The 15,755-nt window shown below is 35.6% G+C and overlaps 1 protein-coding gene across 3 annotated transcripts in view; it reads right to left on the minus strand.

Annotated features, from left to right (window-relative positions):
- LOC131039817 (B3 domain-containing transcription repressor VAL2) overlaps positions 1 to 15,413 on the minus strand; it is a 50,988-nt gene extending 35,575 nt beyond the window's left edge. The window contains exons 1-5 of one of the 3 annotated variants that reach the window (XM_057972669.2): positions 14,762 to 15,413; positions 9,448 to 9,529; positions 9,076 to 9,177; positions 5,674 to 6,590; positions 5,480 to 5,576 (exon numbers count right to left, since the gene is read on the minus strand). In XM_057972669.2, the coding sequence (XP_057828652.2) occupies positions 5,480 to 5,576; positions 5,674 to 6,590; positions 9,076 to 9,177; positions 9,448 to 9,529; positions 14,762 to 14,880 (1,317 nt within the window). In that variant the 5' untranslated portion in view covers positions 14,881 to 15,413. The remainder of the gene's footprint in view (positions 1 to 5,479; positions 5,577 to 5,673; positions 6,591 to 9,075; positions 9,178 to 9,447; positions 9,530 to 14,761) is intronic. The other 2 variants (XM_057972666.2, XM_057972667.2) reach the window with 2 other exon arrangements.
- Between the last annotated feature and the right edge of the window lie 342 nt (positions 15,414 to 15,755).

The following is a 15,755-nucleotide window of genomic DNA, read 5'->3' on the forward strand; positions in this document are numbered from 1 at the left end:
AGGGGAAGATGAAAGCCTTCCCTGCCACCCTGCAGTAAAGATTAAAATGCTGGAGGAAGCGTGCAGGCCAGCGGGGGGGAGAAGACTCGCTCTCCCCACCACCCCGCATGCTCTTCGAGGCGCACAAGAAAAGAGCCGCGGGGCAAAAAGATGAGCACAGAGCAAAAGGTAAAGTGAACGCAAAAGAATAGATTAGGGCGCAGAACGGGCAGTGTTTTTAGGCTTTTGGAAATCAATAATCGTATTCAATGACAGAGAATGACAAGTTTGGTTTATAGAGAGGAAATTATTTTGGTTTTGTTATCTTTTGTAGCCTCTATTAGAAGCCTAAATGCATAGTGTGTGGAGCGCAGTAGGAACACGTTTACTTGATGCTTGTGCATCATGAACAGGGTCATTTGACCCAATACCTGAAAATGGAGCTTTTATCATGTGATTCAAATTTGTGGTTGTGGGTATGTTTTCTTGGATTTGTCCAATGATTCAAGGAGTTTCAATTGGACCAGGGTAAAATGCTTGTTTGCAGAATTGCATTCCCAGAATGAACACATTTTAACAAGTTAGATGGGTGAAATCTTCATAGGCGGGTAAGTTAGCGCCTCCATCATGGATGAATGTGTCTACTTTTGACTGTGTAGATTTGGCTCTTATGCTGTGGTCCATTCACTTTCTTCCCAATGTACAAAGCAATGAGCAATGAAACCTCCTGTAGCTACGAAGGCATGCTCCCTCAAGTCCGAATTGTGCTCTGTGGTGCGTAAAGTAAGAATGGGCTCAAAACTGATAACGCTATTAAAGACTTAGCGTTGGGACAAAATAAAACGTAGAGTACGTGTGATACTCATTATTGTAAAAGGTTGAAGTGTTGGAAGGACCAGTGACCAAGGTTTTGGGGCTACGCATCACATGGAGGGAGTGCGATGAAGCCATGAAGAAGAGTATGAGACACAGAAGAGATCTATGGCTTCAATAGTTTACAAAAGGCATCACTCTGTTTCAAGTATATGTGCAACGGGCTTACACGAAACACATTGATCATTCAGTGAATGTTTCGACTTATGCTAATAAAGCATTTATCTAACTTGTATGGCTGCATAGGCGCGTTCTTTGATACCTGGAAACCACGTAAGAGATTACAGATAGGTTTTTAAGGAACGACACCATGGAAGGTTGCTATGTATATGGAGAGAAATATGTTGCATCTCACAATTGAAAAGTGTGGGAGATAAGGGAGATAGCTTCTTTTCATTTCAAGAAGTAAAGAATTATTAATGCCATTGGAATTGAATAGAGATTGCATGTTGTTGCAAGGATAAAGAAAAACATGGAAAGACACAAATGGAGTATGTACGACAATGCTTTCTTGGTACCCAAGAAAATAAGTTTTGCAAATTGAGACAAATATATTTGCAGCTAGAGTAAAGTGCAGTTGCAGGATATTTCTTTTTCACCTGAGAGAATCTGTATTTACCTGTATAATGATACAAATAAATGTTTTTCATGAAATGGAAAAGATTTGTTCTCATGTGCTAAAGGTAAAATCGAGGAGAGGATATTTAGTTACAAGGTAAAGTGGTGCAATAGGCATTGAAAATAAAGAGTGCAAACTAGAGAGGAGGCTGAAAGTGTGTAGTAAAAGGGACAAAGTGATGGCAACTATAGAAAGGAAATACTTTGTAAGCAAAAGAACAAACTTGAGGCGGTATATCTCCCATCAAGATGGCCACGTGAAATATGAAATGGAAATGCTTGGGTTTCCAGTAAAGAAGGGTAAAAGATAATTTGGGGGAATCTTTTTATTTTGTCAAAGGATGTTATACAGTAGAACGTATGTCTTCACATCAAAGGAATTTTATATGGAAAATATACAGAAAATGACAGCCACTACATGAGGGGAAATTGCTATTTTTAGTCAGAGATGAATTGTGGGCTGCAGTCAAAGCCAAAAGAAGAAATTTCAGACAAGGCATGGGAGAAGAAGTGTGTGAATGCAGGGGCTTTTTCCAGATTTTCTAGGTGTCACAAGCAGATTCAAAGATGCAGATCAAAGGCAAATTGGAGAAGAGAAAGTGCAGATTTTGAAATTTTGAAATTCAACAAAGAGGAAGACAAATGTCAGTTATTGGTTTCCTTTAGGGTTTCTTTAGGGTTTTCCTCTTTGTCTATTTAGTTTTCTCTTCTCCTTATTTTGAGGGATTCTGATGTAATTTTGAAAAATATTCTAGAAGCAAAGCTTCCATGTACAGTCCATAGTTAGAGTATGTAGAATGATGCTTTTAGATTGTAGTTGTTTTGTTGTTTCAAATAGTTTACGACTAGAAAGCAAGAAAGTTTTAATGTTTTCTTGTAGTTGCCTTCAACATGTAAGAGCATTGTTTTATGAAATGAATGATCAAGGACCATCTATTTTGTCCTAGCAAGTTCTGGTGTTTATCTTATTTCCTGCTTCTCTTCAAAGAAGAGATCAAACTGCTTTTAATAGGATAAAAAATAGTGCCATGTGCATGTAGGATATTAAAAAATGGCTGCAATGAAACTATAATGGAGGGTGTTAATGTAACACATTGATCTTGAGAACTCACTGGTTATATTTTAATCTATTTGGGTTTAACGTCTACATGTTGTAGGTCGACTCTGCTGCCCTAAGAAAGGCACTGATCATGGGGCTTGCACCCAATTTTCAGAATCATGAACAATCTAAAATATCATTTCATTTCCATTATAGGAGTAGGTTTAGTGTAGAAAAGTCACTCCCAATGGCTGAGTGAATGTTGATAAGCCAGGATTGTAGCCAAATCTGAAGTTTATACACTTTCCTTGGTATTTTTTCATTGAGATATCCCCGTACCAAGGACGTTTCGGGGACTTGGGGACGGCCAGGTATGTCCCCCCACTATCCCCAAAATTGCAAAATCTGTGGGAAACATCTCGGAAACTTGAGGATTGCAGTGATTCTCAAAGGGGACATCCCCCCATCCCTTGGCCAATTCAGGACGCCTGTGACATCCCATCCCCTTCCCCCTTTTCCTAGCACATTTTTTTATTTCTTTTTGTGGTCCCAACACCTCAACAATAGTACATTTTAGAGATGGGGGATTAGCTGTATTTTGATAGTGAAATATTGATGGTTGCCATTTTTGTTTGGTTTGTTTCAGTAAATAGGTTATTACATATTTGAATCTATTGGTTGCCCACATTTTGCATGTTGCATTATATTTACAAATCAGACATTTAATAGATTTTTGGGAGGTAATTTTGCTATATTGCTTCTTCAGCAATAAATATTGTTGATACAAGAAATTCTTACAGTCAAAGGTGTTTACTCAAATTTAAAGTTGAAGTACTGCAACCTATAATCTTTGCGAATACTAATATTTTGTACTCCTTTACAACCCTTACTTCCTAAATGTTAAAGTGGAAACTTTATGGCAGCCTTGCAAGGGCATGATGTTGGAGACTGATTTTGCTAGAATCCTTGCATTTGCCATGATTTCAAAATCTTATGTCTTTACTTTGTTTTTTGGTATTTTGAAAATGAAACTATATGGCAGTAATGTAGCCTTTGGGCATTTTGTATGTTAGTTTTTTAATATCACATGCATATTGACAATGAATTCTAATTTCTGAATAATGAATGTATATTGTATTATTGAGTATTGACAAAGAACTTAAGGTTCTCTAATATTTCATATGCATGCTATATCCATGTTTTCATATCAACATTTAAAATTTCCCCATATATTTTAAATTTCTCCTCTAATTTATATAGCCGTCCCCTTTGCCATTCCCAAAATTGGCCCAAAAAAATGTCGTCCCGGAACCCCGTTCCCCTTGTCCCTTCCGTCCCCGTCCCGGAAACTTGGGGTAACATAGGACATTACACAAAATTGGGTGGCAAAAACTACAAATTGAATCGGATTCAAACGTAATTGTCAGCTTTTAAACTGATCCTAAAGGATTCCATTGTGAAAATTGTCAAATAGCAAGAGAGTTGAGGAAGATTCAAAGCTTGCAGGACAAGTTCTAGGAGGTTCAATGTAGCCTGGTTCCTACAAAACACAATAAAGTAGTGGATGTGCTAGCCAATTGGGCTCTTGAAAACTACAACCTTATTTCTTATGGTTTGCCCCCTCAATGATGGTTGGCCGAGCTTCAAGAGGCTATGAGAAAGATTCTGGATTTTGATTTGTCCCAATGATTTCTATTATGTATCCTTTTGTCTATATTGCCCACACTTGGACTCAGCTTTCAAGCCTAGCATAGCTATGTACACTTTGATTTCTATCTAATATGATGATGCTCTTTTTAAAATAAATAAATAAACAATATATATTTAACAGCTATTTTATATAGCAATAAATTAAGTTTACTGTTTAAAAAACAATAAATTTCATTAAAAATAATTATAAGATTAATAATTATTAGAAAACATTGCTAAAATTAATAAAATTCTAATAACTATTCAGCAACCTAAGTAGTTATGTAAAATACACCTTTAAAGACAAAAATAAATATAGAATCGTCTAAAGGTTTATACGTTTAAAAGAAAAAGTATGAAAAATCTTATAATGTCAATAGGCATCCCCATTCTCCCTAGTAATCTTATTAAATATTTAACATGAACAGTAGTGCCCCTGCCTTGTGATGCACATTACATCATGGAAACCCCTCCCACCAAGCCTTCTCGCTTTCAAAATGTTCTCACTGTAGCATCATAAATTGTACACCCTTAATTGGGTGGTACAATTTCACACTTAGGTTAGCACCCGCTTTAGTGGGTTGCATTTTGCATTTTAAATAATACCCTTAAGCATTTAATTATTAATTTAATTAAATCTAAAGTCCTCTCTTATCATTCCACACATTATAAAATTGGGCCCTTAACCCTAACCCTAAGCGTGCCCCTTTTTATTTTTATCTTCTTCTATCAATTAATTAATTAAGTCCTAATTAGGTCTTATTTTGACCTTCAAGGCCCGATTTCGCATATCTAAACACCTTGAATTGTCGCACCGAGTTGGGATTTACTTTGTAATCACGATACCTTGCATCCCTAAAAAATTGGAAAAAAGTTGGCTGGACCATGGTGATTCACCATGGTCTCGACTTTTCTCCCCAAATTTCAAGATCATGTTTTGGCGGTATTTTAATGTTTAAATCCGACTTTGTGCAAAATTATATCAATTCTAGGTTGGCCTGTGATCACATTTAGTAACCACAGTAACCAGCTTTTTGAAACTTGGGAAATAAAATCCAATTGTTACAAGTATGTGACTCATATGCTATCTAGAAAATTCCAATTACAAAACATTGCATTAAATTTGATTTTATACAGGAAGACAAATATAAGATTCAATTATTAAAAGTATATAGCTCATATTCTATCTAACAAACTTCAACTACAGAACATGATAAATTAAATTAACTTTACTAAAGAATGACTTTAGGGTCATCCTCCTTCCTAGTATTGGTGACTCACCTCAGCACACGCTTTTGGGAGCACTAAACGTCCTATGCGACCTGCATCACTTGCACTCAGCATCTTCTCAAATAAAGGGGTGATAACAGAATTTGAGCTGACAAAAGTCAAGAATACAAACAAATTGGTAGAAACTCAAAAGAAAAATGTTTCTAACTAGGAGAAAAGTTCAGGTATATAGAAACACAATTAACTTGTAAAAGTCTGATGAAGGATACTCTCCAGATATCTGTTGTAGTTCTTGATCAGTGCTTCGTGGCCAATATCGAGGCAGTAACTGATTTCTACCCCTTCCCTCTACTGGTGGTCGTGCAACACGTATTTGAGGATGCATATCTTTTGATGAATCCGAACCAGTACTAGGGCTTGCATGAAGTGGTTTGGGCAAGATCTGACGTCGCTGGCGCTGCGGATGCGCAGCAGAAACTTTACTCAATTCTTTCACTTCATCTGGAGACCCAGAAGAGATTGCCAACCCCAAGAATGCAGTTGATGGATCATCCTTTGAAAGTAGAGATCCTAATGATATATTCAAGCGAGAACTTGCTGGTTCTTCCAAATTATTATCAACTTCTAAAATCCTGCCTATATTGGACACAGAATTTAGTCCAACTTTTATATTTTCAACGGACCTAGCTGCTCCAGTCAAAATGTCTGACTCTAGCTTGCTTTCCACAATCCCTTCTTGTTTGGCATGGTTTCCTCGAAGCAATTCCATCCCATTATAACCAGAGACATTAACATCTTTTACTGCCTCAAGACCACTCTGACAAGAACTTTTGAAAATACCTAGCTTTAAGTCCTTATTCTTGATTCTCTCAGACAGGTCAACATCCATCGTGTTCAAAACACCAACTGGGGATTGTTCACCCATATTGTTTACCAGTGATTGACTAATTTCATTTGATCTGTCCACTTCTGCCATTCGCTGCAAGGATGATAAATCTGACTGACCATTTGTAGACTGCCACAGATTAGGAACTTGTAACCACTGTCTAGTATCAGGGTGTTGAGAAATCCTGCTTCCAAAAGCCTCGTTCCAACTATTTACAGCTACATCTTGGGGTTGCTTACATGGAAACAAAAATGGATGCTGGGTGCTGTTTGATGCCTAAAAGTAACATAAAAGATGGGTCAATTCTGTATAGATGTAAATCAGGACATCTATGTCACAAAAAGAATACTAAACGTTGTAATTGAGAAGTAATATAAAAACAGAAGAGGAGCACAATGGGAGTCCACAGCTATTCAAGTATATGTCAATGATTAAGTCCAGAAAATAAGTTTCAAATCTAGAAACAATAAACAAATAAAGAAGAAAATATAGGGAATTTGTTCATATTGAATAATCACTATTGGCTCTTAAATATTTCATCAAAAGCACAATGGTACAATCTCACTCACTGACACAATATAGTAAGTCTCAGTTGTCAAGAAACAATCATACAGTAGAATGCAGATTCTGATATGATCATGTTATAACTTGAATAGTCTATATCGGAATGCTTTACAGGAACTAGAAAAACATGAATGAAATTAATGCAAATCCAGTTTTGGCTCTTAAAAATTTCATCAAAAGCACAATAGTACAACCTCACTCACTGACACGATATAGTAAGTCTCAGTTGTCAAGAAACAATCATAAAGTAGAATACAGATTCTGATATGATCAGTTATGTCTTGAATAGTCTATACCGGAATGCTTTACAGTAACTAGAAAAACATAAATGAAATTAATGCAAATCCAGTTGCTACGAGCCATATTCTCTACAGGCAAAACAATATACTTTAATTATGTCAGCAGAGATCAATAGATTCAATACACATATCCAGAATATTTCCGTGGACTCTTTTGGAACAAATTAGTAAGCCCAGAGCAATATTAAAGTATCATATTTTTCATGAAAAAAATCCAGACATTAAAAGAGATTTGTCTTCCCTACTGTCCACATCCTACTTATAGAATCCACCACACAAGTACAAACTAGAAATTTTTTTAAACCAGCACGCAGATATGTTTGGCTTAAAAATATAAAGAGCCTTTAATGAAGGGCACTATGTACAGAGCTCAGTAAACTCCATATAACAACAAAAACATTGTCATTCTTACATCCCTCTTTCTCTGTTGTACTTTTATATACACATCTAAGTATTATTGTTACTTAAACAACTTGAAGAGCATAGATGAAAAAAACAATTTATATGGGAGTTGGAATAAGCAAGACTATAGTCTATATATGAACACAAATTCATTTTGAAATTAAAATCAAAACAAGCACACGAAACACATCAGCAAAAGTCATAAAACTTAAAAGTTGCTTTATGAGATGCAAATCAAAGAAAACAACTTATATCATAAACTGTACCTATTACTACTCTATGCATTAACACAGTGATTACATAAGCTGAAATGCTGCTGCCATTCAAATCAAGAAGATTTCAGATGCTAAATTGAGGAAATGCTGACATCCTGCATCAAATAAGCACTAAAGCTTGGTAATCAGCATGAAAGCTGAATTGAATAAAATGTAAGAGAATGAGGTTGTTTCTTTACAGATAGTGGTTAAACTGTGCTAACATACTTTTTCATATTGTCACTAGCACAAACAAGGAGAACAAGGAAAACAGAATAGCTTGGTAATCAGCATGAAAAGTGGATTGACTAAAATATTAGAGAAAAGGATGTTTCTTTAGACATACTGATTGAAATGAGAAAACCTGTTTTTATATAGGGTTGGTTATTAGCACAGACAAAAAGGATTAACTTGCACAGAAGAGAAGGAAAAACAGTAGGTATGCTAAAACATAGTCTGAGTGCAAATTCGTGGTATGCTAAAAAATAGTCTGAGTAAGTGCAAAATGGTGGTATCTACTTAAACAGTGTATCAGAAAGAATGCATGTCACATTAACTACTGAGCAGCATAGCAAGAAGTGAATGATAGATACAATAAAGAAATGAGAATTCTATATACAACAAGAGTCTCTTTTGCTAATTGCTAATGGCTAAATATGTCAATAGTATTTATGCTGTATTTCTATCTCCATGGGAATCAACCTTTATATCCAAAAATTGCTCAAAAAGTTTATCAGTAGCGCATTTTTGTAATGATACTATAAGTTATAAACCAAGCCTATCTATGCTACAAAATGTAGGATGCATGAAATGGACACTCTAGCAGGTAATTGGTCATTATTCTAAATGTTTGAAGATGACTCCAAAAGATGCAGAAGTACAAAACACTAACATATTCATTTTCCCTAGTCTACAGCATCTTCATTACAATCTGGTACATAACAAACAGGAAGTTTTGTTTGTTGCCTATAATTCTCCACTGAAATAGTACATTAATTTCCATGCCAAGAAAATAAAATTCCATATCAATGATAAGAGATTTCCATAATCCATAGTATAGATACAAAGCTGCTTCTAGATTCAATTATGTTCAAGATTTTTGTGTCAAAATCCTTGAACACAATTGAATCCAGAAACAGCTTTCTACCTAAAATTCTATATCCTAAACAAAATTATAATTATCAAAGCAAATAGAGAATCAATTCCCCAAGAGAAAATTCAGATAAAGGAATGTGAGCTTACTGAATTAGCATTGTTCTTACTGGCACAGTTGACGCACTCAATTCCTCCAGTATCAACAAGTGAAAATGAATAAGCAGAGGCAATACATCCACAATGGATACGCTGCAAAAGAAACTCTTCATTATATCTATCCTATTTTAAAGGGCAGGGAGGAAGCATTACTAAAAAGAAAAGTACTTTTCATATGAAAACTGGTGATTTTGGATCCTATAAATTCAGATATGTCACATTAGTAATGAAACTGCTATTGTTGGGGTGATAAACAAACACCTGAAGAATAATTATTCTTCACACCAGTCTGCAACTGAAAATTTATTGTCCTATCATGCAAATTTTATGATGACCATAAAGTACAAACTTGTGGCTTCTCACCTTATTACACACATTACAAGTCCTCCAACCTTCATCTTCTAAGTGAAATGTATCGCAGAATCTCTTTTGATCATATATGGAACTGAACTCAACATGAAAAAAAATTAGCTTGAAAACATATCAAGTCATTTAACTATAAACATTCATGTTATCAGTTGAAGATGAAGATAGATATTTATAACAAGAACCATACAAACTATCTTTTCCTTGATTACCATCAACCTGTACGAAAATAAGAATAGGAATATTATTGATATGCCACAATCATTCGGTCCTTATTTATGATTCTTTGAATCTTTGACCATCTCCTAAAACCACAGAGAACAATTGATGATGACATTACTTTTTCACCTCTGAAATGATTAAAATGCACAAGTGTTATAAATGGCATATGAAAGTTCAAGAAGATAAATTCGAAAGTGTTACAGGAAAAGAAAATGACAGTTAATTACCCTCTCCAACACAATAAAGTCGCAGGAAACCAATGCAGAAGCCTAGATAATCGGTTGTAATTGCGCTTGCTCAGAATCTTACTACAGCAGCTTAATAAGCCCTAAAGTGTGACTAAAGAATGCACTAAATGTAATTGCAATGGAGTCACAAGATTTATTCTTGTGCACTTGTACCACAAGCTATCTGCTTCCAAAGCATTGATTTAAAATGCCTTTGCAAATTAATGGCAGAACAATTGATATGGTAATAGGCTATAGCTATATAGCTATAAAAACAGTTATAAACAGTGACCAAAAAGAAACATCTTTACGCTATGCATCAGTTACCAATTTCTTATACTATGAGACTTCACCCACTAACTCAAGCTATAATTTGACCTTCCACATTCACAAAGCCACCCCTAAGCTGAAGGTTTGACATGAATGGCAGACCAAGTAACCACTTCATACCATATATAGCATGAAATAATCTAAGGTAAGGGGATTTCTCCCAGATCTATAACAGTGCTTTATTTAGATCTGGAATCAATTCATGCAAGAACACACCTTGCATCATGCCAATGTTGAAAAACCTTCTACTTTATGCTGTAACCAAATTATAGCTCATGGGCACCATCCTTATGAAGTCTCACCCAGACTGGATTTTCTCCAACTTCTCTAATACAAACTATTATTAGCATAGATAGCCAAATCATACAAATCTGGTAAAAATCACTCCTGAATCATTGATAATGGAAAAGAGGAAAATTAAACATTAGACAAAGTTACAAAGAATCATCTTCCATTTGAACTGCACTAATAGCAAATATTTAAGTGTCACTTGTGATATTGAGGGAAGGGCCCAGAAAGCAAACTTAAAAGAGGAAACCCCCCTATCTCTCATATATGATATATAAATAGATTCCAGTTAAGAATTGATTTAATTTTTTCAAGATCCCATTGCACTAGAGGGGTCCACTGGGGACAATTCTTGTTTATTTGACCATGACTGTTGATTTGAAGTTGGCAAAAACGTTGGCTAAGAAAAAAGGTATCCCTTGGAGAGGTTTACTCCTCTTCTACCTTATAGGACTGAATTTATTATAGTCCTTATTTGTTGTGTTTCCTCTTAAATGTAAGTTGAAGATGGGATTTGGCCCTAGAGGCAAAGGTTAAGTATGTAACTTGGAGATAAGCAATCGCCACAACTGACAAGCTCTACTACTTACGATTTCTTATATCAGATTATTCACCAGTTACTGAGATCTCTTCTTGATTGTCTCATGTTCTCAAATTCTCAATGATTTGTGCCTATAATTTTAATATTTGTTTTGGCCACCACTATGCCACACTAACTGGTTGGAAAGGGTGCCTATCAGGCAAAATGTCTAGGGTTCAAAACCCACCAGACGATAGGAAAAAAAATTGGTTGTTATGTCTACATGCTAGATGGTTCTCATTTGCAATCACAACTGCACTAGGCCCCAAAGCATTCTTTTACCCTTTTATCATTAATCAGTGCAGTGTTCACAAGATGAGTCTATTTCAAAATCTTATTCCTTAAGCATTAACTGGCACAAAGCTCTCCATGTGCTATATAGCTAAAGCAATCTTTCTTAACTTCATGACAGTTGTGAAGTAGCCAAGCTCTCTTCAAACAATTAATGTCTAGATTAGGATTCAATCCCTTCATGGATCCCACATCTATGTTTCCAAACACTCTGCAGAAGAAGGCTTATGCTTTCATCACGAATAACTCTTAGAATTATAAACCAATATTAATTTCACTGTTTTAGTGTGTTGTGATTTTAAAATTAAACATTGTATGTTGGTGGGCCCTTTACCCCAATGAAACTTGATTATGAAAATTGAATTTGTAAACCCACTTTTAAACCCCATAAAGCAATAACTTGGCAACCTTATCATAGATCACAAAGACAAAAAGGCAATTGAATGAAACTAGTGTAAGCTTGTAGTGGCCTTCTATCTATCTTCCAGTTTATCTTGTTGTCTATTTAATAAGTTAAATTGTCGAGTATCAAATATAGAAAAACACGGTATAATAAATTAGTCCATTACAACTTACAGATTATAGCATATCTCATGTCTATTGAGATAGTATATTTTGATCCCTTTGACTGAAATAAACCATTTCATATAAAATCTTGTCATTTTTAAAACAGAAAGAACACCTTCTGGATATAATACCAAGGCATTTCACACATGCTCATTTTATCAGTGACATGGGCATTACAGTCATACTAGACATGCTGGAACATGTACACTTATGACTGCATGATGTGAGAAGTCAATTTATGGCAACAGGGAGAGTCCACCCTAATGATTTTAACACCGTGTCCCAACAGTATTTTTATTTAGTGTGATGACCAATCATCAAGTTCAATGCCCAAACAGATTTGAGCTGAAGTGTTTCCCATGGTCATGTACTGATGTGATGCCTGTTGTTAGAAACTATGGGCAGATTAAAACAGCTGAACATGCTGGTGGTCTCTGTTTCTGATAATCTATATTCCACGGTCCACAATGCACATATTTAGCAATCTTTACTTCTTGTTTTACATTAAAAGGATTAGAATGCTCCACATTTTAGAAGAATATGCTTCATGTCATCTGCACTCCTTACCTCGCATATTTAACATACCTTAACTTCTTAACATGCATGGTACATCTCTCCATATTGATCTATAAAAACATGGAAGATGTCAGCCAACTAGTAAATTCCAATTATCATTCTTTGCTTCATTTCCTTGACATTGCAAATCTAATTAGATTAATTGGCTCTTTGTTCGTTATCCAGGAAGATCTTTTATTTAAATGCAAAATTTTAGTGGACCTTATCTTGATCTAGACATTAGACTGCTTTAATTTCAAATTAATGTTGACCAAAACAAGCCACTTTGTCTGAAATATTTGCAGAACTACATCAAGTGCTTGTAAAGCAGAAAGTTCTCCCTCAATGGTTGTTTTGGAAGGCTATTGAAGATTTTAAGAACACTTTGTGTAAGAAGTTATCAACTGTAAACTGAAGAAAACTTTAGAGGATTTTTGGACCTTTAGCTTACCCTCTATCACAACACTAGTTTCGGTAGCACACAAGGCTATTAACTAATGACTTCTCGGAGACTATAAATACTCTTTGATTGATTCAAGTTTTGCTTGCGTACAGCTGATTTCCATCAAGATTTCTTTTCGTCTGCTGATACTTGAACAGTATATATTTGTCATAAGATTTTGTATAACTAGTAACTGGAGGACAACATATCGTCCAAGAGCTGGTTTATGTTTCAACCACTTGCAGACTGTAAAAATGTTCATTCATGGCCACACATCTCTGAACAAATGATTGTTAGAAAGAGTTTAATTTAAATTTCTGAGGATCAATCGGCAGATCTTCATTTTCAAAACATGTGTCTGCATACAACTGTTTTCAATCTACTTACTTTACCAACTTTTTGGTTACAAACTTTAGACCGCTCTTCAGAGACAAAAATTTAAAGTTTAATGCAATTTAATTTTAACTTGAATATTACCATCCACAAGTGGCCAAGAAGGACCAATGGCACTGAAGAGAAGTAGATGCATTCCAGCAAGTTCAAAAGTGAAGCAAGCACTCTTTTTGGAAATTTAAACTAATTTGCCTTTCACTTTCTCCTGACCAGTACAGAAAGTTAACCACACCTTTAAGAACAATTTTTTCATACTGCAGAATTTTCCTCTCATGAGTAAAGTGACAAATCTTTGCATGGCTTGGAAAATTGCGTAGATTTTTTTTCCCTTTCATTCCTTGCATCTAATATGTTATTTCCACAATCAAAACCAGAAAACTCACATAGAACTATGAACACTTAATTTTACGTTACGTAAGGTAAACTCTCAGGGTACTTTGTTTGCTTATGATTTTTGGTAGGCCTTCAAAATGCTTTCCTAAGTAAATGGTATTACTCTTAAAATACTTCCTACGGTTGAAAGGCATTGTTTCATCTATTCTTAACATGCACCTGGTTCAATGGTCAAACACGATAAATAAATAAATAATTGTTTCTAAAACAGGAGGGTTATTTACCATTTTCGCACGTGGATGAGGCAAGAGAAGGATTAGCAGAGCTTTCTTCTTGAGAGCAGGTGGCTCCAGGTTCAAGGCTCATTTTGCCACTTTCCAAAATGGCCATTGGCCATTGACCATTGAACAGGGTGCATTCAAAATAAGGAATTTGACAACATGAAGATAGATTTTGAACAGCATGAAGGTAATCTCATTTCAGTAATAGCATACATAAACAACCCAGTCCGATTGCGTGGCAAGGTATCCAAAGAATCCAGGGCAAAAATATCTAATATGTGTCTGATAGATGTAAATTACCTTCATTTCAATGACAGCATACATAACAGCCCTGTCCAATTGGTTGACAGGGTTTCCAAAGAATCTGGGGCAAAAATATCTAATATGTATTGCATACACAAATTACTCTCATTTCAGGAATACAACAACCCTATCTGATTTGGGTGGCAGGGTTTCCCAAATCAACAAGATAAATATATCAAAAAATGCGTATGTATGAAAAAAATTAAATTGCAAAATAAAAATCACAGAAGCAAAAAATTAAAAACCATTTAAGCAGCAGTTTCCAGGAACTTTTACCAATCATGCAACACTGCCAGAACAACCTCAAAACTGGAAAACCAAAGCTACTCTGTCCCCAGTTAGCTAAAGTTGCCATCTTGGTTTGCAAATAACTTGCTATTACAAGTTCTCCTTCTAAGATTTACCAAGCCCAAGTTCTTTAATTTAATAAAAAAATTTAAAAAGTAACAAAAAAAAAAAATCATTTCACGTCAGGTGGACAAGGTCACAGGTTCGATACCCGCAATCGTCACAGAGCTCTGCAATCTTCCCTGAGCGAAGCGGCCATCCGCTCTTACATCTCGCCGACAGAGAGGCACCGCATTTCTCATTGAAGCATACTTTCGATCCCTCCCCCATTACAGATCCCCCAAATAAAAATTCCCACAGACAATAACACCACCCACACCAAAATTTTCATCAAAATTCCATCCTCTCCCACACCCAAACTCTGATAAAACAAAAAAAAACGAAGACGTGGGTTTTAATTTGTGAATTGCATGGCCGCGCACGTCATGCAGGCACGTAACTAATTTATCCTCCTCTATCTTAAACTCCCATCTATACTTTCTGTCAAACCCATCAATTCTTTTACTACAATCCTTAAAAAAAAAAACCTAATGTTGGGTAATTAAATCATTAAAGGAGGTTGGGAGTGGTAGGCAAGCCCTTGTCCTGATCCCAAATACCAACTATACATTTTCTTAAAATCTTAATCTTTGGTTAACGTATTGCAGTATTATGGGATTTCTCCCACCTTTCCAACGCGTGCATGCATTGCATTTGGATATGGATTGCTTTCTCCTTACAATTATTATTGTGGGACGCATGTGGAGGCGCATCCCATCGTCACCACTACATCATGGCAAACTACATGTATATGATTTCATGAATCCCATAACACGCTTATGTGAACGTCTCTTCACGTGGTTTTTCTTTTTAACAGTAAGGCATATTGATTACGAGGAGACAACGTTAAATTTAGCAATTTCCTCACTTTTAGGTTGCTAGGGCACCACATGAGTTGAGGGCACGTTAAATTTATCAAAAGTTTTCCCAACGTTAGGTTTTTCACTTTAGGAAGCGACATATGCCCCGCCCTTTCGGTCAATAGCAGGCTGAGAACAAAACCAACGTGAGATGTTTTACATTTGGGTATAGTCATGACGTGAGAGCTCTGAACTTTGAGTTTTTTAATTAGCAACTGAATTATAACTGGTAATATAGATTTATTT

Source organism: Cryptomeria japonica, chromosome 7 (assembly GCF_030272615.1).
Source record: "Cryptomeria japonica chromosome 7, Sugi_1.0, whole genome shotgun sequence".
NCBI lineage: Eukaryota > Viridiplantae > Streptophyta > Pinopsida > Cupressales > Cupressaceae > Cryptomeria > Cryptomeria japonica.